The sequence below is a fragment of the Cantharellus anzutake genome, assembly GCF_015039405.1.
Source record: "Cantharellus anzutake strain C23 chromosome Unknown EI90scaffold_33, whole genome shotgun sequence".
Classification (NCBI taxonomy): Eukaryota; Fungi; Basidiomycota; class Agaricomycetes; order Cantharellales; family Hydnaceae; genus Cantharellus; species Cantharellus anzutake.
The window spans coordinates 436,943-462,745 of NW_024066983.1; the positions used below are offsets into that span (position 1 = coordinate 436,943).

General features: G+C 48.2%; 11 protein-coding genes across 11 annotated transcripts; 6 read left to right on the plus strand and 5 right to left on the minus strand.

Moving 5' to 3' along the window:
* Nucleotides 1–69: 69 nt before the first annotated feature.
* Nucleotides 70–1,467, minus strand: EI90DRAFT_3213788 (scamp family-domain-containing protein). Its single transcript, XM_039066453.1, has 10 exons — nt 1,400–1,467; nt 1,155–1,342; nt 953–1,103; nt 848–880; nt 747–791; nt 661–685; nt 579–597; nt 291–494; nt 192–240; nt 70–113 (listed from the first exon to the last, which is right to left on the minus strand). Exons 3-9 carry the CDS (start codon nt 988–990, stop codon nt 224–226), a joined length of 381 nt encoding a protein of 126 aa, XP_038914574.1. The 5' UTR covers nt 991–1,103; nt 1,155–1,342; nt 1,400–1,467; the 3' UTR covers nt 70–113; nt 192–223.
* EI90DRAFT_1488240 (uncharacterized protein) lies at nt 983–1,467 on the minus strand. Its single transcript, XM_039051845.1, has 2 exons — nt 1,400–1,467; nt 983–1,342 (listed from the first exon to the last, which is right to left on the minus strand). The coding sequence occupies exons 1-2, from the start codon at nt 1,401–1,403 to the stop codon at nt 1,104–1,106; spliced, it is 243 nt and encodes an 80-aa protein (XP_038914575.1). The 5' UTR covers nt 1,404–1,467; the 3' UTR covers nt 983–1,103.
* A 1,691-nt stretch (nt 1,468–3,158) lies between these two features.
* EI90DRAFT_2924718 (barwin-like endoglucanase) lies at nt 3,159–3,569 on the plus strand (the record flags this gene model as incomplete). The annotated part of the gene is made up of 2 exons (XM_039054873.1): nt 3,159–3,244; nt 3,302–3,569. Coding segments are annotated over 2 exons (354 nt in total), but the record flags the coding sequence as incomplete, so codon positions are not given.
* A 1,090-nt stretch (nt 3,570–4,659) lies between these two features.
* EI90DRAFT_3063915 (uncharacterized protein) lies at nt 4,660–5,177 on the minus strand. The gene has a single exon (XM_039060765.1). The coding sequence runs from the start codon at nt 5,138–5,140 to the stop codon at nt 4,919–4,921; it is 222 nt and encodes a 73-aa protein (XP_038914577.1). The 5' UTR covers nt 5,141–5,177; the 3' UTR covers nt 4,660–4,918.
* A 5,236-nt stretch (nt 5,178–10,413) lies between these two features.
* Nucleotides 10,414–12,342, plus strand: EI90DRAFT_3063918 (D-isomer specific 2-hydroxyacid dehydrogenase). The gene is made up of 6 exons (XM_039060766.1): nt 10,414–10,772; nt 10,835–11,021; nt 11,110–11,336; nt 11,402–11,474; nt 11,544–11,708; nt 11,778–12,342. Exons 1-6 carry the CDS (start codon nt 10,671–10,673, stop codon nt 12,047–12,049), a joined length of 1,026 nt encoding a protein of 341 aa, XP_038914578.1. The 5' UTR covers nt 10,414–10,670; the 3' UTR covers nt 12,050–12,342.
* Nucleotides 12,343–12,789: 447 nt separating this feature from the next.
* On the plus strand, nt 12,790–13,523 carry EI90DRAFT_3063923 (uncharacterized protein). The gene is made up of 3 exons (XM_039060767.1): nt 12,790–13,111; nt 13,165–13,218; nt 13,272–13,523. The coding sequence occupies exons 1-2, from the start codon at nt 12,852–12,854 to the stop codon at nt 13,181–13,183; spliced, it is 279 nt and encodes a 92-aa protein (XP_038914579.1). The 5' UTR covers nt 12,790–12,851; the 3' UTR covers nt 13,184–13,218; nt 13,272–13,523.
* Nucleotides 13,524–14,158: 635 nt separating this feature from the next.
* Nucleotides 14,159–14,604, minus strand: EI90DRAFT_3063927 (uncharacterized protein; the record flags this gene model as incomplete). Its single annotated transcript, XM_039060768.1, has 1 exon — nt 14,159–14,604. A coding segment is annotated over one exon (159 nt), but the record flags the coding sequence as incomplete, so codon positions are not given.
* Nucleotides 14,605–14,906: 302 nt separating this feature from the next.
* EI90DRAFT_3146096 (uncharacterized protein) lies at nt 14,907–16,663 on the minus strand (the record flags this gene model as incomplete). Its single annotated transcript, XM_039065374.1, has 9 exons — nt 14,907–14,954; nt 15,018–15,135; nt 15,192–15,528; nt 15,644–15,804; nt 15,855–15,997; nt 16,202–16,242; nt 16,306–16,372; nt 16,438–16,563; nt 16,625–16,663. 9 exons carry the CDS (start codon nt 16,661–16,663, stop codon nt 14,907–14,909), a joined length of 1,080 nt encoding a protein of 359 aa, XP_038914581.1.
* A 366-nt stretch (nt 16,664–17,029) lies between these two features.
* On the plus strand, nt 17,030–18,364 carry EI90DRAFT_3017495 (uncharacterized protein; the record flags this gene model as incomplete). The annotated part of the gene is made up of 6 exons (XM_039057106.1): nt 17,030–17,131; nt 17,173–17,505; nt 17,562–17,843; nt 17,895–18,071; nt 18,126–18,195; nt 18,255–18,364. The coding sequence occupies 6 exons, from the start codon at nt 17,030–17,032 to the stop codon at nt 18,362–18,364; spliced, it is 1,074 nt and encodes a 357-aa protein (XP_038914582.1).
* Nucleotides 18,365–19,116: 752 nt separating this feature from the next.
* Nucleotides 19,117–19,818, plus strand: EI90DRAFT_3063933 (uncharacterized protein). The gene is made up of 2 exons (XM_039060769.1): nt 19,117–19,308; nt 19,367–19,818. Exons 1-2 carry the CDS (start codon nt 19,183–19,185, stop codon nt 19,805–19,807), a joined length of 567 nt encoding a protein of 188 aa, XP_038914583.1. The 5' UTR covers nt 19,117–19,182; the 3' UTR covers nt 19,808–19,818.
* Nucleotides 19,819–20,276: 458 nt separating this feature from the next.
* Nucleotides 20,277–22,576, plus strand: EI90DRAFT_3125633 (uncharacterized protein; the record flags this gene model as incomplete). The annotated part of the gene is made up of 7 exons (XM_039063856.1): nt 20,277–20,303; nt 20,359–20,451; nt 20,505–20,577; nt 20,633–20,867; nt 20,940–21,112; nt 21,170–21,707; nt 21,760–22,576. The coding sequence occupies 7 exons, from the start codon at nt 20,277–20,279 to the stop codon at nt 22,574–22,576; spliced, it is 1,956 nt and encodes a 651-aa protein (XP_038914584.1).
* Nucleotides 22,577–25,803: the final 3,227 nt, after the last annotated feature.

The following is a 25,803-nucleotide window of genomic DNA, read 5'->3' on the forward strand; positions in this document are numbered from 1 at the left end:
TCGAGACAATAAATGTAACACTGCATTCAAGCCCCTCCTACACATGTCTACGCAACTCGGGCCAGGCTAACCTCGAGAGAAAAATGATTTTGCACCGTGCGTTGCCAGTTCCCCTGGATATCACCAAATCGTGATGATGCACCATTGACGATCATGAGTAACGGATCAGATGCAACGAGCACAGCACGAACCTTTTGCCTTGTCCAACGAGTGTCCTTGCGAGTTATGGTGGGCCCAAATCTACCATGCACATCAACGTTCGGCGTTCTCAATGATAGTAAGGTTTCAACGTGCCTGCCTATAACAGATCAAATTCCCCACGCCCTGTAAAGTCCAACCAACACTTGCAACGATGCCCAGTACACCGGCAACGATGTGCTTCCGGCTGAGCATGCTAATGGTTTGGATAATACCTGCGGAGCCCGTGGACGGTATACCAATGATCATGTAGATGCTGAAGAGAAGATGCCAGCCACAGAAGAAGAAATAGATGTCTAGACAAACGCCGAGTGAGAGACGGTAAGGGAGAAACAAGTATGACAGAAGATGGGTAACCTCGCAAAGAAGAAGGAACGTACAGTAGAACAGTGCTTGCTCCTTGCAGTTTGCAAAGCACGGGTTCAGACGCATATTCCCACAAGTCACTTTCATGCGGCGTACCTTCATATAGCCTTTGTATATTGGCCTGTTAATGGAGTGCTGTAAGTGCGCGGGTTCAAGAAGCATAGGAGCGCAGTGGAACCTACATGTACCACAGAAAGAAGGATGCTAACCCGATTATAGGTATATACCTGAGACGACGAACGTTTATTTAACGCGGAATGTGGACCCTCAGAAAACGGCACACCCTATGCTTGCCCCAAGGTCCTTTCCTCCATCACTGATATGTTTTGAGACAAGATGTGTGAGAAGCACAAGTAAACCCCAAGCTAAAATGGAAAATGACACTGACCTCGATCCAGCGATAAGAATGAAGATGCAAGCGACCATGTTCAGTATCAAGGTAGCGGCCAGAACAAGCCATAACTGATAAATCCTCGTGACAATAGCTCGATGCTCTTGAGGTATCTCCACGTCAATGTCGTGATAAATCAGGGGGAAGACTACGAAGAGGAACAATAAGCGCTATGCATTGAACGTAATTTGTGACACACATGGAGGCCAATTATTTTTCCCCGGGCCTCAAGTTGTTGCTGTGTGGCAGCAAGTTCAGCTTCTCGCCGAGAAAGGTCCCGCTCTCTCTGCTCAAGGTCGACATAAGGTGAAGTGAGTTCCTGTGGATCGTCAAAGGGATTTTGGTCAAGGGACTGTTTGGAGGCGAATGGATTCTCGGTTAATTGGCCTGAAGGCGTTCTTGCAAGTGAGTTCCAGGACTTGGAGGCGAGAGAGAATCACGGACTCATGATGGTATTCGTTACACTATCGCTAAGTGGGATTTTGAAGATGCTGCAGTGAGAACGTCACGTGATCTGATGTGACGCTCCACGATCAAAGGTTGCCCAACACCAACACAGAAACGCCATTTAGAACTATGTCAGGCAAAGTAGCTATCTTAAGTTGGGAGAAAAACCCAGAGGCCAGGGTCGGACATCCAAATCTGCCGGAAACTGGACCGAAAAGGCGGAGATTGTTTCGAGAATGACACTTAGACTAGAACGGACCGGGGAGATGGGCAATATTTGCTGTACCTCGGAGGTGTCGCGAACTCATTTGACGGATTGCCCCCGACAATTCTTATTCGTTTGTTCATTATACAGCAAATTGTTGCCTCATCTTAACCCATGAATTCATGAGTCATGACCACGAACTCAGAGGCTAGATCATAGAATGTAAGATAGAATGCGTCGGTATGTATGACGCGCGTACGCATGTTGTACACGTTTTCGCACTGCAACGCTAGTACTCTAGTGGTCGATGGCCTGTCAAAACCCATTTCTGGTCAAAAATACCAGGCTCTGTCTGGGACAGTCGAAAACCGTAATATGGTGGTTCTGGGATCTCAGACGATGCTTACGCGTGAGGCTAAGAGATCATCATTGTATATCTTGAGGAACAATATGCATGTAAGAGACAACATGGGCAATAGACAGCAACGCGGAGATAAATTCGGGGATAAGAGATAAGGAGCTTCCATTCATTAGTGTTGTTGTCATATGCGTTCTTTTGTTTTGTTGGTTCACCATCGGGCAGAGCATCGAGGGAATCCCAAATCTCATCTCAGAATGCTGTCCAGAGAAGGATTATGGCTTGGCGGATGAGCAGGTACCTGGAGAACATCAGCCACGTGTGCTTGCACCCACGCGGTCATCGAGTAGGCAACAGCTTATTTGTCCCCGGATATCCGTTATATAAGAAGCCAACGCCACTTTATCTCTTCGCGACCAACTTTTCCCCCTTTCTTTCTGCGTTTACCCACCTTCCCTCTGTTCCTCCTGGTTTTCATCCTACTCTCCTTTAAAGCACCTTTGCTCGCCGCTCTCACTCCTTAAAGACTAGCGACCTCAACCACCTCTCCCTTTGTTGAAACACCTCGAGGCTTCACAAGCCCTTCTTATTGCTTAACAACAGAAAAAACGATAACAATGTTCGCTCGCATTGCACTCACTTTCCTCGCTATCTCGATCGCCCTAGCGGCTCCTTTGAACGACAATTTCCCTCGTGGCTACTCCAAAGATGCGGACAAGCTCGAACCGTACCAAAAGTACCACACTCGTTATGAAGAGTTGGGTTGCAAGCATGAGCACGGCACCCACTTCTTCACCAGTACGTAGCCTCAGCTTGTCTATCAACATGACGTGCAGTCTGATTGGGATTTTGGCGACATCGTTCCTCCATTATTCATCCTGTCCGTAAATTTGTTGTGTATCGACTACGCCGTGCCCATAGTGTGTTGCCATCCGCTCCTCAAGAACGAATTGCTTTCTGCATTGCCCGACTATTGTGATCCTGATTCGTCGTACTACGACTGCCACGACTCTTCAACTTCGCCCGCCCCCACCCACACACCTTCAGAAGTTCCTAGCCCCCCAAAGCCTACCACTACCACTAGTACTACCTCACCCTCTCGTAAGCCTTCGACTCCGGAAACCACCACCACTCCTACACCGACACCTACACCGACACCGACCCCAAAACCCTCTTCCACAACTTCCAAAACACCACCCGCGCCGGTAACGACGCCAGTTGGTGACAACTGGAACATGGGTGGCTATGCCACATGGTTCGCGCAGAACAACAATGCAGGGTATGTTTCTCCATTGTAACTCTCTATATCATTTCATTGACTTGATGCCCATTGCAGCGCGTGTGGACAAGTTCATGGGGATGATGCCATGATCGCCGCGATAGATCATCACCGCTATGGTGATGCTGGCGTGAAATCTCCGTTGTGTGGCCGCCGTGTTAAGATCGTTGACACTGATAATGGTCATTCAGTCACCGTGACCATCGCGGATGACTGCCCCACTTGCAGCAATAAGAACTCGATTGATTTGAGCCAAGGCGCATTCCAACAGCTCGCTAAATTGGATATCGGGCAGCTTCCCATCAAGTGGATGTTCGTTGACTGACAGAACAATCCTTTTCCCATGGGTCGCACTTCGCTTCCTTCTGAGGGCATTTGATCCTTGCTGTTCCTTCTTGGCGCTCCGCTCTGCTTCATTTCTTGGGACACCCGTTTCTGTGTTTCGGTGTTGTTTGTCACAGTTTCTCATTCCTCCCGATTCCCTCAGTCACTCGGACCTATCCATCCTATTTGTTTTCTTGGCTTTTTTTTTTCTTTTTCTTTTTTACCTTGCAAGGCGTTGGACGCGCATACCCAGCCAAGCTTGCTTGGCATTATTCCTCTCACGATTTATTGATGTGCTGAACGCACGTGTTTGCGACGATCTTATTTGGTCAAGGGGTCTCCCCTTGCTACGGCATCGTTTTCCTTATAGTTGTTATTTTCATTCCCTTGGCAAATCACGAATGTTTGTAGGTAGCCAAAGTGGAGTTTGAATCAGAAGCCAAGAAACTTGAAGCGTCAAAGAGATTTCCATCATCATACCCATAGTGTTTCTTGTGCTTTGGTGAAGGCAACCTGTCTCTCTGTCTCGGATCTAAGGCATGCAATATATCTCATGGTGGCAACACTTCAAAGAACCATTGAAATAATTATATTACAGTAACCAGGGTACAGGAACGCATAGGATCCAGGGACTGAGTTGCGTATTTGTTGAGCATGAGGGCATTCAGCTATTGACGACGACGATGAGCCCCCAAGCCCAACGCGTAAAGCCCCCGTACCCTCGCGAGATCTCAACCGCATATATATATATCGGCACATTTTTTTTTTTTCAAAGTGGTGCATACAGACACAAATTCTCGTTTGCAAATGACTTATATAGCTGAAACTTCAGACCGTGAAAGTCAACGTCGTTGGGGATGTGCGAACCACCCAACGAGGGACTGCTTTTTGTGGAATTTTTTTTGAGGAGAAGTGAATTGATTACATAAGCTCAACTGACATCCCCTTAGGATACATGGCTTTTTCAAGAACTCAGCAGGAAGATTGGGCGTCCGATGCGCTGTCTCAGTCAATGATCCCATTGGTACCGTGAAGGGGATAATCATCCCACTCCTCCTTACAAACTGCGGGAACGTATACATATTCAATCTCTGATTCCCTGACCCCCAGTTGATATTGATTCATTAGATGCGAGTCTGTAAGTGACAACGTAAGACGTAGATACATGATCCCAGCTTGGTCCGGACGACAGGGGAACCTTTTTGATGCGTGCAAAAAAAAAACCTGTTTGCACCTCTCTCTTTCCTTTTTTTTTCCTCTAGCGAAAAACGACAGTATCCGGCCGAAATTTCTCATCGATCGGATGAAGGATAACTCTGTTGTTCTGGTTCTACGTAGGAGCGCTCATCACTAGCAACTGATGTCGGTCAAAAACACCGCCTTTATATGAAACGCTTTGGGGAATATGTGGTATGTATGACATGTACATAGTTTTGGGTGAGGACTCGTGCCGTACATCCGCACAGAGAGAGTGAGAGAGAAAGAGAGCGCAATATCTAAGGCCTGGGGAGCTCCGGAGTTCATGAGAAAGAAGTTCGGAACTCCGGAACGTTGGATGTGATTGGTTATCATAGAAATAGTGAGCTCATTGCTGCCCCTCACATCACTTGAAGCCCCCTCCCCCCCCCCCTTTCCACCCCCCCTGGGACTTGAAGCTCTGGAAAGCGTTTCGCATTGACTCTTGATGACCCTTTAGAAGTAGGCAGCTTAACTCTGGAGTCAGCTAATAGACAGAGGTCAGGTCCCAGGTTCTCTGGATCAATATAGGTGACCGAACGCGCGTCGGCGCGTCCCTCGTATACATGACAAAACGTTCCTCCCTTTCGGGGAGAAAATTCATGGCCACAGGTAGTTGGGGGAACACTTTTCCTCCGACGTCGGTAACAATAAATTGTTCATTCTCCCCTTGAATTCGACCATCTTACTTATGCTCGGCAAGGGAGGCCGACCAGTCAATCTAGTGCCAGGCATGCGTAGGAGGGGGGGCGCTCTACATCTGGGGAAAATGTTACCACAGATCACCGACCTATCTACAATGTCCACAACGTAGCAAACGAAAGGGCAACATCGGCCATTTGACGGTTTTTATGTGACTCAAAAAATCTCCATTTTTGGGGTAAAGTTCGGTGCTCGAACAGCCGGGGAGGGACCTTTTTTTCAAGGTATCGCTTACGTTCGTCCCACTCTCATCCTTGCGGCCGCCGTGCTTGATCGACGGGAGGCTGCGATGACGCTTTTGGATTGTGCCACATGTCTCTCGACTTTTTACTAAAGATGCGCTGGCATGAATGCTACAAGTGCTTCTCATCATTACCTGACTCAAGCTGTATTGCTTTCTTGATTTCTGCTTTCGACCGCAACTCCGCTAATGCTAGGATGCATCTGTTCAAGCTCGAGACCGTCGGCAACGGGCATCATCTCCTACTTTTACGTCTGAAACGAGATTTGGCGCGGTCCCTTCAGTCCTGATGGGCTTCCCAGGTTTCGCATCCAGGTACTTAGGTCTTGTCCTGCTTCGAATTTGTCAGTCTTCAATTTAGCGGACCAGCACCGCGTGCGTTCCTTTCACCCCATCAATTCTATCGTCCGTGTACATCAGAGGGAAGTGTCCCCGAGAGTTCTGTTGGCCCTTCAAAGAGTAGCTTTTGATTATCACAATATCAACAAGCCAACGATCTCCTGTGTCCCCTTCTCGTCGCCGCCACCGAAGGCTGTGTTCTTGGGCTTACATACGCTAATCCCCTTTTTGGATATGCATTTTGTTCCAGCCACAACCTGATGATATCCCTGCCCGCAACGTCCGGAAAATCGTTCTAAGGGACTCGTCGGTGTGGCTGACCGACCATCTCCGCCGGGTTTACCACATGGACCCCCCCACGATGAACTTTTTCCATGAGGTGATGTCGACGACCTCGGCCATTTTGTTCCTGATGCTCGGGCTGTTGATTCGGTCATACCGCAGGGCCATTATTAGGTTTCCGGAGTTTTGAAGAAAAGCTTCCGCCTCCGCATTGTTCCTTATGACACATGTCATTCGAATGAATGATGACTCGAATCGATGCCCCTTCAACCCGGTGATTCTGGCCTGAAGCAACGCTTTTGTTATGATTAACGGCATGTGTATGGGACGATTAGGTCACAATGATTCCTTTTGGTACATAATCTTCCCTCAGGCGATTTTTCAAGCTGGACTTGAGGGGGCCAATTTTCCAATGATTCTCTTGCCCTTGCTCTCTGGTGGCAGTAAAATCTTCCCATATGTTGTTCGCGGACATCAAGTGCGGCACCCTGGTGGCCGTCGTGGTTTCCCCGATGTTCTTCCTGGTCGCACGGGTCTATTCTCAGGGTGTCGAAAAAAGGCCGGCCCCCGAGTTTTGTTGAACGGCACCCATCCAATAAGGTTCATCGATTCCCTCGTTCGTGTGCTTTGTTCATTGACAAAAAAAAAAACAAAGCAAAACAAAGCAAAAAAAAATTGATACCCTTCAACGGAATGTCCGACGCCATTGCTCAAGTCCGGCCTGGGTGAGACATGGGCGGGACTTTTTTCCGTGCTTTTCTGATGCACCGAATGCCATTTTTAATGCATGCATCAATCATATCAAATACTGATGATTCTACTCTCGAACACGAAGCAAAAGTGTATTGAGATGCAAATTGCTTTCTACTCTGTGGCTAGACTTTTGCCCCATATGATCGCGCTTCGTGCGGTTAAGCCGATTTTCATGCCGATCAAAATCTCGCTTAGTGGATCTATCCTTGCGCAGCAAGGAATATTGGGGGTACCTTTGAGCTTCAATCGAATGTTTTGGGTACAGATCTCTCCCACTTGGCTCCGTTCCCCTGACAGCTGGTTTGCATTGAACGGTGCATCAAGGCCATTGTCATTCATGCATCGTGTCCATCAGCTATATCGTCCTCTAGCTCTGCGCGCGCGTGTTGGTTACGCCTCCTGTGACCCAAACTACTACGGCGTTGTGGAGGTACGGGACATCCCGAGCGACTTGGTTTGTAGGGGCTTCTACTTGAGCCTATTACATTCCCCGAATATTCTCGGTCAATCGATCCGCTGAAACGTTGAAATGGAATCGGATCAGCTCTCATTATTGAACTGGGTATGATTTGGTGACCATTTATGGTAAAAGGTTTGCCAACAGTAACCTTCTCGCTCACTATGTTGAAGAGGTGCATCAACCCCAAAGCTACAAATAGGTTAGTTGATAATAATAGGCAATCTCGATTTGTAGGTGAATCTGCCCAGACACTGAGGGCTCATCTTCTGGTTTTATGCATCGCACATTGCCGATCCGCACTCTGAGGATCGACCCGTTCATTGTTCGGTGAACATGGTCGCTATCTACAACCCTTTAGGGGGATCAGCAATTGTAAATGGTTCTTGCCTACAGACCAGCTGGTGCACGGCATCAGCATTAATATTCATATATGTATTTGACTGAATCAAAGCAAATCACTTGGGGGCGCGCGTGCGCGCCGCGCGCCAGGTCCCCTACATAGACTCTGTCTCTCACACCACTTGTATGACGATCTCTCACCGAGCCTATTTTACCCTAAAACAGGCTGAGGTCATCATAGATCGGGCTGGTTACTGGTATAAGTGTCGTGCTTGATTACTCGGAATTACTTCGCATCTGTTAGTAGTCATTAGCAAATTACTTTGCTCCATCCCGTTCGTTCTGGGCCCAAACAATCGTCGTTACAGGGTTTGCCGTGGGCGCAATGGAACCCTGCCGTGCACTTGTGGAGCCTAATTTTTAAGTAACGCGGAGCACTCTGGAAGCGTCCAGGTATGAGGCAACCCAACCTCTCGGTGCAAAACGACATTACGAGTGCGTTGATTTGCAAAATGACAAGCAACCCATTGATTGACCCGATCTGTAATCTTATATGATCAACTCTGCAAGCAGCCCTGCTAGAATGATGAATCTCCCGGTGATCTTTCTTAATCCAATCCCACTCGTCAGACGTGCGTCCCTGGGACGTGTGTTGCTCAGTTCGATTACATACACTGTGGGTAATCATCCACTTATTGATTCCTACATACATAAGTAAATATCAAGTATATATGTACTTGACCTTCCGCTGCCGTGCGCTTGAGTTGCTGAGAGTTGGAATCACATCGGTGACTTCTTTTCAGATCCTTTTTACACTTGAATTAGAGTTCGAAATTTAATTAAGTCGTGAGCGGGGTTGGGGGGTGGTGACCGCGGTTATGTAATCGCGGCCAACTTGGCGAATCTGCCTCTGATTTCCATTTTATTTTACTTTTTGCGTTCGCATCGGTTATTTCGGACAATGGGGCGGGAGGGCGTGGAACAAGGGGCGACCTTTTGGTCATGCAAGCCAGATCTGGAAGAACAGTGATTCTCCCAGTGCCGTTCCGCTGATCTTTTTAGGAGCTCACTTTACTTACATTACTAGTACAAAGGAACATGTGGCCAGAACTCCTTTGGTGGCTGGCAACTCAACCTGATAACCTTTTGGTACCTTTTGGACACTCACTTCATTGGCAAGGTTAATCGCAGTGGCTTGACCCGTGCCCGTGTTTGCTTTGCCGAGCTAGCATTTGCTTAATTTGACGCGCGCGTGACTATGCATGATCGATTACTCATGATCATCCATTGCAACGCTTGCGCCTATTTGTTCACTGGATGGAAGATCGTCGGTCAACAATCTCTCACCCATGTCTCTCCCTCATTTCTCTGTAACCTGTTGGTGTTTCCTTGACTCCGTAAAACGGGTTAAAATAAATTCGTCCGCCCAACACAAATATAGCTCATTACAACCAAAGCATCAACAACGCGTCCATTTGAGCATATAGCTTTGGGCACTTTTTTCAGAGCATTGTTCAAAGAATAGGACAGGGTTGAGTTCAGGAGCTGCTATTTGCTTTTTATTTATTTTATTTTTGGGTGGTTCGATCTGGGTATGATATATCTGATGGCCTTCCCGCTTCCAGCAGTTAGTTATTGTCAAATTCATTCGCAGCCGTTGGCGGGATCAAGGATCAAAAAAGATGGACGAGCCTGGCCGCGCTCGCCAAAGTGTGAGTCAACCCACTCTTGAACCACTTGTCGGGTTTTTTCATGCGCCCGATATCAGAAAACAACCGCCGATGACTGACTGACTTGCACTGGTTCGCCCTCCGTAATCAAAAGATAATCAGGTCGAATGCGATGGTGGCCCCTCGCGAGTTCGTGGAGCGGGAGGCGATACTGTAGTTTTTTTTTAAAGATGCTTCCTGATGCCATCAGGTGTGGTGGTATTGAGACGAAAACGGTGTCGGGGAAGGATGACTGATTTTGGTGCAGGCCGTGAATCTCTTATTTTTTTCTACCGCGCTTGACGGGAAAGTATTTCCAATTGAGAAAAAAAAAAAAACAAGGTCTGATGCATGAATGCGAATGAGTGTGTAATGCAAACATGAAACACATCTCGTTTCTGGTTCATCACAAAGCACTTACGGGGTTCTTTTTGGAATACATGGACAATTCGAAAGCTCGCGCTTTGCGTGCGCAGCTCTGAGAGTTAAATTTGCAAGTCAGCTTCCGCACAAACCGCTCGCCACGGAATATGCCGGGTACATTAAGTGAACGCTTTGGTTTGGCAAGAGATGACCGATTGATCAACTCCTCAAGGACGTTTCACTCGTTCTCACTGAACCCTGATGAGTGATTTAATACGCACTCAGAATCAGGTTTCTTGGGGATGACCTGATTTAGTTGCACTCTTAAATCACCCATTTCTATTCCCCGTCACTCCATTTTTTTTTTCCTTTCGATCTCGCTTCTCTAGATTTGTGTTTTTTTTTTTTTTAAAAAAAAAGAAAGAAATACGATTTCCTTCCGCTCGAATTTCAATACTACGATACTATTGAGCGGGTGGCGTTTGTGAATCCCATTGTATTCTTTTCACCTTTTGATATGACTTTGTCGTGTGGACTCTCTTGGGGGCGGACCCTCACTCGTTTTTTGCATAAATAAAGGCGCTTTCAAGGCACCTCTGACGCTCCCCATCTAACTCCTCCAACCTACACACACACCTCTCCTCTCTTCTTCTCGGGTCACCGCATACATCCACTACCATGCAACTCACTCAGCTCAACAAGCTCAGCATTATCGTCTACGGTCGGGGTGCATACATCCAGGACGAGCTCCATCAGCTTCAAAAGAGGTGCAATGTACAGGTATGTTTAATCAACGTCTTTCCAAGAAACGTGTCACTCAGGCAACTCATATCTGTGTCTAGTTCGTTCCCGAGCAGGCAACGCGCGAAGATACCATCGATTGTTTCCGTGACCTCGCCGCCCATGGGACACACGACGTCGTACTCTTCTTGTCTGCTGTGAACGCAGCACCGTTCGATGTCACTCTTTTGGGGTGCTTTATTCCTTCTCTGCAATTCGTATGCGGACTCGGTGCTGGTTTCGACCACGGTAAGCTACTTCGATTTTTTTGTATAGACCTTATCGCTCATACATCTCCCACCCTCGCTACTTCCCCATTTCGCAACGAACTTTGAAGTCGACGTCAAATTCTTAACCGCCAATCAAGTCATTTACGCAAACTGCCCCAATGCCGTTGCAGATCCAACGGCAACAGCGACTGTCATGCACGTGCTTCAGGCGGTTCGCGGAGCGTCACAGGCAGAAGCTGTTGTGCGGCGAGGTGAATGGCGGCTTGGATTGGAAGCTTCACCAGACGTTCGGGATTTGACTGTGGGTATCGTTGGAATGGGAAGCATCGGAAAGGTATGTTTGTTGCTGTAAACAGGGTCACCAGGTCCCGCTCAACTGACCGCTCTTCGGCTGACCAGTTAGCGCAAAGGAAGCTCGACGCTTTAGGATTTCAAACCATTTATTATAACCGCAGACGGTTATCTCCTTCGGGTAAGATTCGATAAATCTATCCAGGTCGTAGGGAGGGGGACCCTTGGCTGACCCTGCATTTGGATGTAGAGGAAGGCACCGCTCGCTACGTATCGTTTGATGAATTGATTGAGACAGCCGACGTTATCTCGCTACACACGCCTCTTACGAGTGAGACTCATCACCTCCTTTCGGATGCGGAGTTCGCCCGAATGAAGGACGGTGTCTTCATTGTGAACACGGCGCGTGGTGCAGGTGGGTCATATCTCTCTCATCTCATCTTTACCACGTGATGATGTTAACTCACTTATTCTCCTTTTCTAGTTATCAATGAAAAAGCCCTGGTTCGCGCGATGCAGTCTGGTAAAGTCAGCCGCGTGGGTTTGGATGTGTTCGAGAGGGAACCCTATGTTGAGCCATATCTACGAGCCTCGGAACGTGCATCGCTTGCACCGCATTGGGCCACTCACACCACCCGGACCTATCGCGACATTGAGCGTGAGCTCTTTGCGAACCTCGTCAGCTGGCTTAAAACTGGAAGACCTAATACCTCAGTTAATGATCCTCTGCCTCGGGAGGTGGTGGTAGGGTGGTAATCAAAAGTCATTCGTGGTTCTCACTCGCTTTCGCTGTCGCGGAGAGTTTACATTATCCCCCCTCCCCTCCACTATTAGCATTCCCTTGTCACCGCGATCCGAGCAATACGTCTCACATCCAGTTGCTTTCAGCCCACATAGCATTTTAATATCATCTTTATCCATCCATATCTATCTGCATCTGCTGCCCAATCCCCTGGATTAGACTTGATTTCCACCACGATTATTGTATCATTTCCTTAATTACACGTTTTGTAGTTTTTTTTTTTGTTGGCACTGATGATTAATTCTTGCAAATCCACTAGTTACAACTGATTGTCCCCATGATCACTGTGTGAGCGATGACTTGCTTATCTCGAAACTGACGACAGGGGTGTTACCCGGGTTGATGATAACTTACATAAGGGGGTACGCTTGCAACAAGTATTACATAATGCACCAACTGTTGCCGCGTTGCGCGTGCGTCTTGGTTATATGCGTCGCGACATATCAGGACTTTCAGGGAACCTCACTGTGGGGAACATACCCAATTTCTCGGCGGTCGAACACTGTATTCACATCCTGCCTTAATCTATCAATACATGACCGGAGTTCGGTGCTGATACGCCTTCAGTGGCATGGGAAATAACGATCCTTGTGTGTTATCGGACTGTAACTCCGCTTCCCACGCTAATCCGCTTTGAGGTATGGCATGTGTAATGTTGTTGGGTGAGTGTCCACAATGAGCGCCCATTCGGGCCATCAGGTGGCGTCCGAGCGCTTTATCCTGCTGACTGATACCATCATTTTCATCCCCGTATATATGTTCGGGGGGTCTAAACTTTGTTGCTCTCCCAAGCTCTGTGGGCGCCGCTATTGTCAAGTCGGCAAAATATTAATATTGTCCTTCTTCCCATGTAATCTGAACGGGTGCGAACGGGATTTCACACCAACTCAAACAATCTACTATCATGCCTCCGTGCATACATGCATCTCCACATGTTTGCTGCACACACACACTTCTTATGTTAATCCTGGAGTGTTGGGGATTCACTTGCTTCGATCTTTTGCGCCGATGGCCCGGTATTTGTCTCCTTGCGGAAACTTCAATTGCTGTGTCTGATTGGCAGGAACAGCCCCAATCAGTTGGTCTGATCAAGCCGATCAGACAGTCTTAGTTCAACCACGAAGTATGCTTTGACGGTGTGTAATGTTAGCACTTGGTGCTAATAGTAATCACTAGCTTGGTCAGTTCATGCTGCTCGGCGGAGGAGGGTGGCCGGGAGTGCCTCGTTACAGGGGTTTGTTGCATAGGCTATGCCATTTGATTGAGGACTCATTTCCAGGTCTTTGGCATCTCTTGGAATCGTACTATTCGCCGTTTGAACGTCATCAATCTATGAAAATAACTATCGGAAGGCCAGTGATGTCTGCACGGCGTTCACAGCTGATGCCGTTCATAACTACCTCTTGAAGCAGTTTCAGTGAAATTCTGGGTCTGGTGATGCTAGTCAGCACTCCACGTTGAACCGAGTTTCCTATCCGTAGTATTCTCACCATGAGGACATCCGGTCCCATCGCCCGCACTACAACGTGCATTCTATGATTCGTGGGCGCTTTGTGTACCCGAATTTCAGATGATCTGACGTGTTGAATTTTAGACCTCGTGTCCAGTTCCAGTTGCCCCCCACGCTGTCCATGTCGAGCCACAAGGCAAATACGATTCCTCTACCTTGCGATCCGTGGCCGAACTGGCATGCGGCGGGTTCGGTCTTCGCGCCACATCCATCACTTCGCAGGCGGTAGGGGTGTCTTCCTTCACCTCTCCTACTCATGTTGTATGTGGCTGTAATTGGCGGTGTGTGAGAGCATTCCCCATGCCATCAATTCGAATAGCTTGCTACTCTCCTCACACAACCTCAAGAGGCAAAACTTGCCCCCCATACCACAAAAGTTGCTTTTCGTCCAAGTGACGGATGATCCCACAGTAGAAAAAGCATGTGCAAACATCTCGGGGCATATTGATGAGCCAGCTGATTAGGTGTCGTGTAGACCCGGTTAATCAGCGCCCGCGTCATTCTTCCTAAGCTTGATCTGCAAAGATTCCGGGACATCTTTACCCTTTTGCCTCCCTTCAGCAAGGTCGCAGCGTGAGAACTGGCAATGTTGGTCCAGGGAATGCTCTGCGCTTGTTTAGTGAGAAGCTATCCGAGGAAATTCCCTGAGCTTTCGCAATACGAGAGTTTGGAGGGGGGGAGAGGACTTCTTCGGTCGATCATTTCTTGGTCCATTCACTGTCCCGCGTTGCCGTTTAAATTGAGGTACGCGTCCCGCGTGCCAGCGCCCCCCCTCATCTGCGCCAGACGATAAACAAGATAGTCATGAATTGAGTATTTCCCAATCAGTATCCTTGCTGCTTTAGGCAACACAGATCTTGGCCAAGTAGGCGGACTTTCGTATCTACAATCTCAGAGCCCTGGAAACGCGGTCAACACGCACCGCAAGATGCACAGCTTTGTGCATTCACACGCTACGCGAGGTAGCACTTGGCCTTACCGATACCTTGGGCTTGTCTCAATGTCTGGGTCTTGGGTTATGTATGTAAACATGCCAACCCTGTTGGTTCGAGGCCTTTTCCGCGCCTTCCGATAAGCGGCTCCAGGGTCAAACGAAAAAGTAGGGGAAATCTTCATGACACGTTCGCAATAAATACAGCAATTACGGTTCCAACACACTGGTTGGCCCCACAAACATGATTGATCGAGAACGCGGTTGGTAAGGGTTTTTTGAGTAACAGCGGGCTGGATTAGAGCCGAGACCCTAGTGTCCTGGGCATGCGAATGGATTCCAAATTAGTCACTGGCCTAGAACTGGTGTTTCAATACTGCTGAAGATACGACGAAGCGGGGCGCTTCCCGAGTCCAGACTGTACAAACACAAGGATACCATATGAGGGAGTGGCTACTGGGCAGATATGGAAGCCACTTACGGCATCGTACAATTCATCAATGACTTTCATATTTGCAACGGAGTCTTCTGGAGTCACCCAAGTTTGAGGTGTCCGATTCTTGACTTTGTCCACGAACGCTTCGAGTTGCCAACGATACCTGACGCGAGAAAAAGCTGACAATTCAGTTGGCCTCCCAACGGCGGGAAGTCTTACGTTGACCACCATGCCTCTCCCTTCGGCGCGTCGGGCAGCTTTTCACCAGTGTAGGCTTTGATCGTTTCCGTTTCTTTGCCCTTGGTAATTGTTATGGAGTGGTAGACAGTGGGAACGAGAAAATTATTGATGTGAATCTCCCCTTCGTCGCCGAGGACGTTGACGGTGAACGTAGGTAGGCGAGGAAGCCAACGAAAGAATGGCAAAGGGCCAAGAATACTGCGTTTTGGCATGGAAAAATCGCAATATATCGAGGACGTCACGTCGTTCGACATGTCAAATATCGCCCGCAAGCTTCTGTCAACACGGGCATCATGCAGATGCCTGTTAGGGCGATCTTGAGGATATCTACTGGCTCCGCTCCCAAGACATAACGCACGCAGTTAATGGCGTAGCCTGTTCAAATAACTTGAGAAGTCCAAACGATGGAGAAGCGGGGCACAAATTCTTACATCCCAAGTCCATAGTTGCCCCCCCGCCTAGCTCGTATTGATATCGTATATCGTCCTTGCTGAAGATATTGGGTACGGCCATTTCAGCATCTGCGCCTGTAATCTTCCCAATCACTCCGGAGTCAACAAGGTTCTTCACAGTCTGAATTGCCGGGTGGAACCTGAGACAGATCGGCACTCAGCCCACACTTCAGGAATCAGGGAGGCTCACCGGTAATGAAATGCCTCAAGGAGCACTAGATTCTTCTCCTGGGCAAATTCAAACATTTTGATGGTTTCTTCGGCTGTATTCCCAGAAGGTTTCTCCAATAGAACATGCTTTCCAGCTTCCAGTGCTTTCATGGTCCATTCAAACTAATAGTGGCGACGATTAACGGGTTGGAGGTGGCTGGTTAGGCCCAGGAATGCGTACATGAAGGCCTTGTTGAATGGATTCCAGTTAGGAATAAAAGTTCGGCAGCTAGAGTGACTGACGCACCATTGGGAAGCTATCACGGAGGAGACATGACGAGGACTGTGAGAGGCAACTAAAGGTGGTTTGGTTTCCCACAAACTCACGGGGTTATAAACAATGTCAATGCTGGGGTCATTCAACAGATCTGTTGTTGCGGTGACATGAATCGTTTAGAATGAGCCTAACATCGTCACAGGCTGACATGTACCTTGGTAATTTTTGAATACCCGAGGGATCCCATGCTTCTTTGCAAAGGCTGATGCTCTAGCCCATCCCTGGCGGCGATTCCCTGAGTTTCGTTGAATGTCGAGCAACTGGGGGGCGAGCCAGAGATACATACTTCAATGACCACTCCCGAGTGGGAGCGAGATGGATATATGATGGAATATGGGGCAATTTTCGCGGCACCCAATATCCCAATCTTTAGAGCATCGTTGTCTTTTGGGACGGTTGGTGGGAAGAAGAACTTGTAGATATGTCATGAAGGATTTAGCAATGGGACTTTGTGGTAGTTCGGACATGCTTACACGGTAAATCCTAGCCAAGAACTCAATGGCGCTCGCCATTGTGTGTCCTGATTGTCCCACCAGTTACTGCAATTGGGGCGCTCGAAGTTGCTGTGCTGAACCCCAAGCAGGGATGTTGCCGTGTTTGAGAGAACCAACACTGCCACCCGCGCCAAAGTGCCATCACTCGTTTGATCATCTCAGCACTGGAACTCATTCGCCACGTCGCCTCAGACACATTCGGGGTTTAGGACGGACGGACGCTGTCTCTTTTTTTCAACACGGGCGCGTTCTCGTTTCGTACTCATGTCTGCAAGACAATCATATCTGAACACATCTTCTTCACACTTGCCACATAGTGGCTCAACGTTCCCTAATAGCGATAGTTCACTGCCGAATCCTGAGCTTACACCTTCCTTTGATGCAATGAACGACGTTCCTTATCAGAACCCTCATTATCTGTCGCCGGTACCACACCACAAGCCCGCACAATCAGCAAGCCAACTATCTCTCCTTATGTTGATGATGGTACCGAGCATCATCTTAATGCTGACCATAATTTCGCCCAGCCGCTGGTTAGCAGGGGAAATGAACCCGGGTTCCTTCGTTCTCTCATTCCCCCCTCCATCGCGTGTCGTTTGTACCTCAGTGTAGTCCTGCTCGAAACCTTCATCGATCTCGTTATTGAAGGAACACTTTTAATCCGCGTAAACAAAATGATCAATGTTGAAACGCAGCCTTCCGAACACGATAACGCCACCCTTTTAAGGAGCAAATTACCTGTGCTGCTCGTGATCTTCTGCCTTGCACACATTTTCCAGTTCGCTTTTGCCCTGGACGCTGTCATCCATCAAAATGTACTCCAGTTCATTTTCCTTGCAATTTTCAATGCACTCTTCTTCGTATGTAGAAAATCACGCACCTGTCGCCCGATTGCTTCTGAACATCTATCATATAGGTATACTCTGTGATGCAAATTTTCGAAGTACAGGTTGTTGCATCAGACGTCCGGGCTTATGGCATACCAATCAGCGCTCTCACGGGTGCAATCCCTGTTGTCATTGGGATTGCTCAAATTGCGTACATGGCCCTGGGTTGGCGGATATATAAGGAATTTGGGTGGAACATCTACAAGCAGATTGGAGCGGATCGACGCATAAAAAAGCTCTATGCGCAGTACCAGATCTTTGAATGTTTGGTACGCTTTGATGCTTTTTTCTGGCTTGGCTTCTCGGTACAGGTGCGTTTTTGCGTGTTTCTCTTGCCCTGTGTTTCTTATGATATTGTCCAGCTTGTTTCGCTTGTGCTTGAAAAGGGGGATTTTGAGTTCTACCTTACCATTGCGGCTTTTCCGTTATCAATGCTGCTTCTGTTAGAAGGCCACCTAGCTGCGAGATACGAGAATCGGACAATGATGTCCTTTTTTATCTTTGGGCTGATTGCCGCGCTTGTATACTTTTCGTACAAGGTAATAATGGTCTCCGTTATTGTCATGGCACCACCACCAACACAACCATCGTAGCTCTTCCGAATATGGACTCAGAAACGCACCGACATGTTCAAGGATGTCTGGAAGTCGCTAACTATTTTCTGTAAGCATCATAGAGTTGCTAAACTGTTCAGGATATCACTGACATTGGGACGCGTTCAGCGTGCATATCCATTGGTCTCCTCATCATCACCCTAATTTGGAGCTTTCTTGTGTTTCGCGATTTTGGCCTGGGGCTGAAAGAGAACAGTGTGTACCATGGTCGCCGATGATGTATCAAAACAGCTTCTGACGTGTTTTCATACCACAGTGGACAAGCACAATTCGAAAAAACGTGGGACCAATGAGATGGAGATGGGCACAAGCGCTGCCAAACGGCGATATCCGCCTGGTGCAAACCGGAACCGTATGAGCATCGAATGACCCTTGTTCATCATTTTTGCTGTGAACCGCCCTTATCTGCGAGTTCGGCTTTTCATCATCCCACATTTCCCTCACTCGGATATCAATGTGCTAGTATTGTAAATCATTCGTAGTCATCCAGTTTTCCACATGCTTTCAACCCTCAAAATCTTTCAGGAACGGGCCACTGAGATTCACACGTAATTGTGCTGATGTAATGGATGAGGACACTTGAGATTTGGGAGGACCGTCTCAGCTTTCGCTGTCGTGTCGGGCCTTGGCGGCAGCCGCCCCAGATTTCGTCATTTTATATAAAGAGTCATCGTCAGAAATTTTCACTGGCGGCAGGACACAATGGCTCCAACCTCGACCGACGCAATAGCTGTCGAGACGAACTACACAAATGAGAACCGCAAGTTTTTTGACAACAACATGGATTTTGTCAAAGCGTTCGAAGCGAGCCCCAAGGGCCAGGAGATTGCAAGGGTCATCAGCAAGGCTCTGCTTGATGCGTATGAATTTGACGAGGAAGAGACGATCGTCATGGATTATGCCTGCGGTTCGGGTGCGTTTTCCACGATTCCTATTACTTCGAGTATGATGTGCTGAGAGGACTGTCGTAGGACTCGTGTCTCAGGGTCTGGCGCCGTACAGTAAGGTGATCGTCGGGGTTGATATTAGTCAGGGCATGGTCGAATATTTTAACAAGCGAGTGATGGAGCAAGGTATCTCGTCTGACGAAATGCGGGCTGTGTGTGTTGAGTTGAAAGGCGAAGATGGAGAGTTGGAGGGTATGGAGTTTGACGTAGTTATGGTACGTTTCAATCTTTATATGAAACTCTTCTAGAGCCGGCTTGACGATAATATCCTAGTGCGCGCAGGCTTATCACCATTTACCTTCGATCGAGGACACTACCAAGATACTAGCGCACTTCTTGAAACCAGGAGGAACTTTGATGGTTGTGGACCTCGCAAAGAATGAGAATGGAATCGATTTTCATGATTATGTGGGGAAATTGGCTGATTCGGGCGCGACTATGGAAGACGTCCTATGTCACGAAGCTCACCAGGCTCACGAGCACGTCGATGGGAATGGACATGGGCATGGACATCATCACGCGGCTGCCAAACATGGCACCAAAATCTCGCACGTCGTCGCACACAAAGGTGGTTTTCACGAGCATCAGATTCGGAAAGCGTTCGAAGAGGCGGGGCTGCAGGAATTTCAGTGGAAGATCGCCGGCGCTGTGCAACCGCTGAGAGGTCCACGAAGTGTAGATCTCTTCCTTGCTACAGGGCAGAAACCCGAGTGAGTCAGTTGGGTGTACATAATTCGTGTGGGAATGTTTGCGCGCGTGTAATGGATAGGTGGTTTCTAGGTCTGTGCACTCCTGCCTCATGTTGAACTCTGGCCAATATATAGGACATTTAATTTGGCCCGCACCGTATATGTAGATGTCGCGACTTATCTCGAAAGCGGGCATTGTCCTGCATCGCGCCGATCCCCAGAGCATGTAATGTGAAAACTTTGAGCTGAAATAAGCACGCCCGCCATGCATTCCTTATGAACGATCGATATATCCGCTACAGCATGGAATATTCGTTGATCGAGTGGAATATCGTTCCTGTTGACTAGACAATTAACCACCAATATTATACCATTACCATTTATGGTTTAACTCCCACTTCAGTGGGGATAGCCGTCAGTGTTCTGGCACTATTGAAACTGGATGTTTCTTTGAGCCCTTTCTTTCAAGTCCTTGATGCCCCGACCATAACCCTATGGTACAGGAGGCCACGTTTAATCTAGTAAGTGCTGTACAACACTCGCGTCATGAGGGGCCAATTATCAGTCATTCGGCAGACTCTGCGGGACAGCTCGCCTCTCTGGCGATGGAGCAATATTTCGAATGTGTCGTCGGCTGGTTGGACGGTGCTCTGTGCGAAGCAGACAATAGTAAGCAACTCGTAGATTGGTACCAAATGGCCTCTTTTTATCCCGTTCAATAGTCGCCACGGTGCGATGAACACGAAGCCCACTTTACGACTGCAGAAGGTGTGGGAGTCCAACTGACATTTACAGGTAGGCCGTCTTATGGTGGTCTTTTCGAAATCTCGGTACTGATTTCTTTCAACAGGAACTGCCATTGCCGTCTACGCCAACACCACAGGGGGGATGGAATGGGCCGCAACGCTTGACGGGACTACTCATTTCTCAAACGAGACCTTTGTATACAGCCAGTTGCTTACATCCTTCAGCGGACTAGCCCCTACATCCACGCATAATCTTACTATTCGGATAACTTCAGCTCCGTCAGGTTCATCCATGACCTTTGATCGGGCTGAAATCACCGTTAGCACTGGATCGCTCGGGTGAGTGAGGGTTGTTCTATGATCGGCTCAGCCCTGGAGAAGACTTCTTTTCCTGATCCCCGTTTTGCCTAGGTTGGGCACTACAAGCACGTACATAGATGACTTGGACTCATCACTTGCTTGGAAAGGCTTTGGCACTTATCCCGAGTACACCGATACTGTCGTGCCTGCCACGATCAAAAATACAACATTCCATGCATCGAATGTGCTAGGAGAGACTGTCAGCACCACTTTTACCAATGTATGTGGGTTTACATTTGGCCATTAAACGTTGCATGCTCACGTCGAGCTTTTCATCGCAGCGAGTGCAGTAATCGTTTACGGGCCTTGTTATTTGCAATGTGGGCCGTATAATGTCTCCTTTGATAATGATCCCGTTGTTTCATATAATGGATCTTTTCCGACAATCACCGGAATAATTGCGGAACAATGCGTGCGCTACTATCACACAATGCTTGATCCGGCACAACAGCACGGTCTTACGATCACAGCTGGTGCGAATGGTCGCTGGACTACCTTGGATTGGATAGAGTTTGTTCATGCGTCAAATTTTACTACGTCTAATCCCACAACGTCGAGTATCACTTCGAAACCGACATCGACTCCATCAGGCGGCGGTGGCTCGCATGGTTCTTCCAACGTCGGTGCAATAGCTGGTGGAGTTATAGGCGGGCTCACTGCCATCATTGTTGTGGCATTTCTCTTATTCCTCCTATGTCGTCGCCGGGCAGCCAGGAGCCCTCTTGACCCCAAGCACATTGGGCTATCTCGCTCCGGGCAACGTTCCAACGGGCCAGACCCTTCAGAAGGAGAGACAACCAATGGCTCTGCTCTTGTTGCGTCAGACCTTCCATTGTTCCCATCAGCCCCGCATTCGAAACGCACCATATAGCTCGCCAGCATCAAACTCGGCGGCACATACTAGTGGTTCAATCTATCCTCCATCACTTGAATCCCGCTCTCCAGTTCCACCATCAACCACCAACGAGCCTTCCTCCCTATCTCCTTTCACTGCTTCAGAATGGATGAGCGGGACACAGAGGTCACCTGTAACGGACATTCCCTCTTCCGCATTTCGCGTGAACGAGATGGATTACAGGCCTATTGAAAAAGGAGGTAGTATTCGCAGTCCCAACAATTTGAATCAGAGCGAAACCCACTCTGCCATCTCACCTGGTGTTGGACCGCAACCCCAGATATCGCAGATTACCTCATTATTGACACCTGCTACACACTCGGATCATACACAAGCATATACCGCATTGACTTCTTCCACTTCAATGGCACTTGCGCCAAGCTCAGGTCAAATATCAACACCACCAGCGTCTTTCCCACAAAACCCCAGCCTAACCCCCGCCGTTCAACCCCCACCGCCCGCACAACAACTGTCGAGTACAGGGGTGCCCAATCTGACACAAATATCGATGGACGTTAACCGCATATTGACGGAATTGGGCAAGTTACGGGTCACACCTGGCGAGCCCGTTGATGGTGAAGATGACCCTGCTTTCCGCGAAGGGTTTCCCCCTATATATGGAATGCATGATGCATCCCTCCATGAGGCATCACATCCCGGTGGTGGCCCTCGTCGAGTTAAGTTTGTTGGGGGAGATGAATGCGCATTGGATTTCCTTTCTTTCTGGTTGCCTACGTATGCTATCCGGTCTTGGGTCCCCGCTTATCTGATTCATATCGTTTATCGGGAGTAGCATTTTCGGTATTACTCACGCGTAGTTAGTATATGAAACTTCACTTAAGTTAAATTTTGCGCATGGCTCTCATTCATCGCCGCCTCTCGTGGTACCCGATAGACTGGCGCTGCATTGGCAAATCTGCTGTGTCCATTGAGGCAGAGAGCGCTCCAGATCACTGCTGGGATGGAAAATCCCTTCGCTCGGCAACTGAGCAAGTGCTACAGCTCACAATCAGCGGGAGAAGTAAAATCCAACGTAAAAATTGAATTCGATGTCCAAGTGACTTCGTTTTTCCAGAACTCTGACCAGAATAATGTGGGAAAGTCATGCTGGGACAGATACAATGCCTAACTGAACGAAGCAGTTCCTGTCGAATGATAGAGGAAAATTCGGCTAGAGCACTTAATGTGGACGGGGAGCATGCGACGACAATCGGGAGGGGATTTAAACGGCGAAAAATTTTTGACGAATTGAGGTGAACAGCAGAGGGAGGAGAGCAAAGTGAGCATGAGCTTGTCGGTTGAATGCATCTTAGCGGAGCAAGCGTAGGGGCGGGGGGCGGGTTCAGCGCTACATATTAAGGTCGAAAGCCAAAAGACGCGCCTAGCAGTGTGACTGGCGAGAGGCACACATTGAGATGTTAAATGAGCACTCGAAAACATACATATGCGCCCACAATGCGTGAGCAATGTCCAGCTGGAAACCATCCGCCCCCGGTGCATAAAGGGTGATCGTCTTGCGATTTCTTGCCGATGCCCTGGTAGCAGCAACGGGAGCCAAGATTGAAGCGACATACCGAAGTATTCAATATGTTCAGAAATGACAAACGAGGAAAGATCAACCTACCATCCGGGTCTCATTCCTATGAGCATAACCAGTCCTAGCATTGAACTACCTCCATGGGCTATCTAGGTGTCACCCAAACATTATTCCGTATTTATGCTAATGCCAATCTTGCGAAGGATGAGTCGGGCTAGCTCGGAATTGCACCGACGTTTGAGTCGTAGAACAGTCGTACTAACCGGGCTTCAAAGGAGACGAACGATTGCTTCCCTTCATGTCTGGACTTCAAATAGCAATATTGACTATAGCTTGATCATCTCTTCATCGATGTCATCGAGTCCTATTAGAATCCTTTTAGCTGCGTATATATTGGTGAAATCTACGCTTTAAACTTGCATGATGTGCTGCTGTGAATTGGGAGGCTCAGTTCACTAAACCGGTAATATCTTACCTGGGCGTGTATCTTGTTCTTTAACATTACGATCGTATTGCTGTTTACCCCTTGAGGATAAATATGATCTTTGCTTTTGCCCAGCGCATAGTTGCTGTCAAAATCAATCCCACTCCGAGCTTCGCACGCTTGCTTTCAGAAGTAACGGCATCTCCGTTCACCTCAACCTCAACGCATTTGGAAAGACAGTGGTGTGCCCGCATCGCTTGGGGATAGAGAGTCCGCCTCACTCTCCAATCTCACCCAACCCCGACCAAAAGATAGCAGAATGGGGGAAGTGGCACACAAAGAGAATTATCTGGTGTGATGGGTCATGGGACAAAGGCATTAGGGTTCCCCATGAAGAGATTGATATTGATCGTATTTTTCTTTGGTGGAACTTTTGCGATACATGCGTGCTTGGAGCGAGCAAGGGGTTCCCGAGTACAGAGCCGAACGACGGAATTAGTGATAATGGCAACCCCTTCGCGAACGGGGTAGTCTGGGTTGACCAACGTGCCATTCAAAGCTGAATTTGCTGTTAGCTGTGTGTTGTAGTATTCGGTTGGAGTGCGTCTCAGAGAGGCCGAGAATGCTGATTTTATTTTATACCGGGTCATGTTCCGTTTATGTCTGGTGGAGGGGCTGTTGGCCCGGCTTTCAATGTTGAGATTTCTTGCATCCTCAACCGTTGGGATCTCATGGGATGGGTTGCCAGACATAGATTGGGCAGACTGAGAAAGTGCGGCCTGTGGCCTTTGGCAGCATACGTGGCCTCCAGTGGCCCTTCCCACTGATCGTGGATATTGTTCATGGTGGGGTTTCATCGGTTCCTTCGAAGAATGACGAATCTCCCACATAGTTAAGATGTTTACCTCTTCGAGGAATGTTCTGAAAAAGGACCTTGGCTCTAAAATCCTTTGGGCAACGGCACCACCCTTTCGTTGAGTTGGCACTGAGGCCTCTCAACGTCACTACGTAGCTAGCGAGATGGTAGGACGGGAAATTGATGGCGATGAAGCATACCGACTTAGCCATAAGTGTTTGAAGGACGTGCCTTTTCTCCATTCAGCCATCAATCTCATGATGACGATGTGTACACTTCTACTTCCCTGTTGTGATTGAAGGGTACTCGCTGATCATCCTAGTGCTATCATGTGGATCTACGCAGCAGAACACTAGTCGCGAAGTTTGATGAAGATGACAAATGCCGCTGACTCTGAGCATGGGCCCCGATACTATGCAATTCAAACCCAAACAGGAAAATTAGTCGGCAGACACTTGGGACCAGTGTTGTTTAATCGATAATTTAATCGAGTGTTTATGGTCATTTTGAGAGTTAGAAAGCAAACAATGGGTTGGAATGACTATGGTATGGAATGAGTATGGAATGAGCCACCGAAAAATAATATACTTGTCACGGGTTCATGAATTATATGTCTGACTTGTCTGACTTGATCGACATACTCAGGTCCGGATTCAAATTTTGTATTACAAATGTAGAAGTCACGCTTTGCTTTCAATACAAAAGTCACATGCTACACGGGGATAAACCCAAGTCCGGGTTTGAGCATTTGCCGGAGTCTGGGGCCCATGCGAGGTTCCCATGCAAGAAAAATCTAGACACGTAAACCGGTTACTTTGGTATGAGGTCGGCACCCAAGCCGTTGTTGGGTCTAACCACTTATATATTACTTTGCATGCAACAAGAGTGTTGAGTGTTGCGGTTCAGATGGTGGAGTGTTAACTTGGGGTTTTCATTTTGAAGCCACGGGTTCGATTCCCACTGTGTAAATCTTTTTGTCTGTATTCCAACCTGGGCCAGAATACTTATATGAAGGCATGGATTCGGTTCTATTTTTTTCCGATGTTCCTAATTTACTGGCATTGTGCATAAAAAATTCCCACTGCAACCAGATGGGAATGCAAAAACCAAAAAAAAAAACAAACAAGATTTACCCCTAGTGGGAATCGAACCCATGGCTTCAAAATGAAAACCTCAAGTTAACACTCCACCATCTGAACCGCA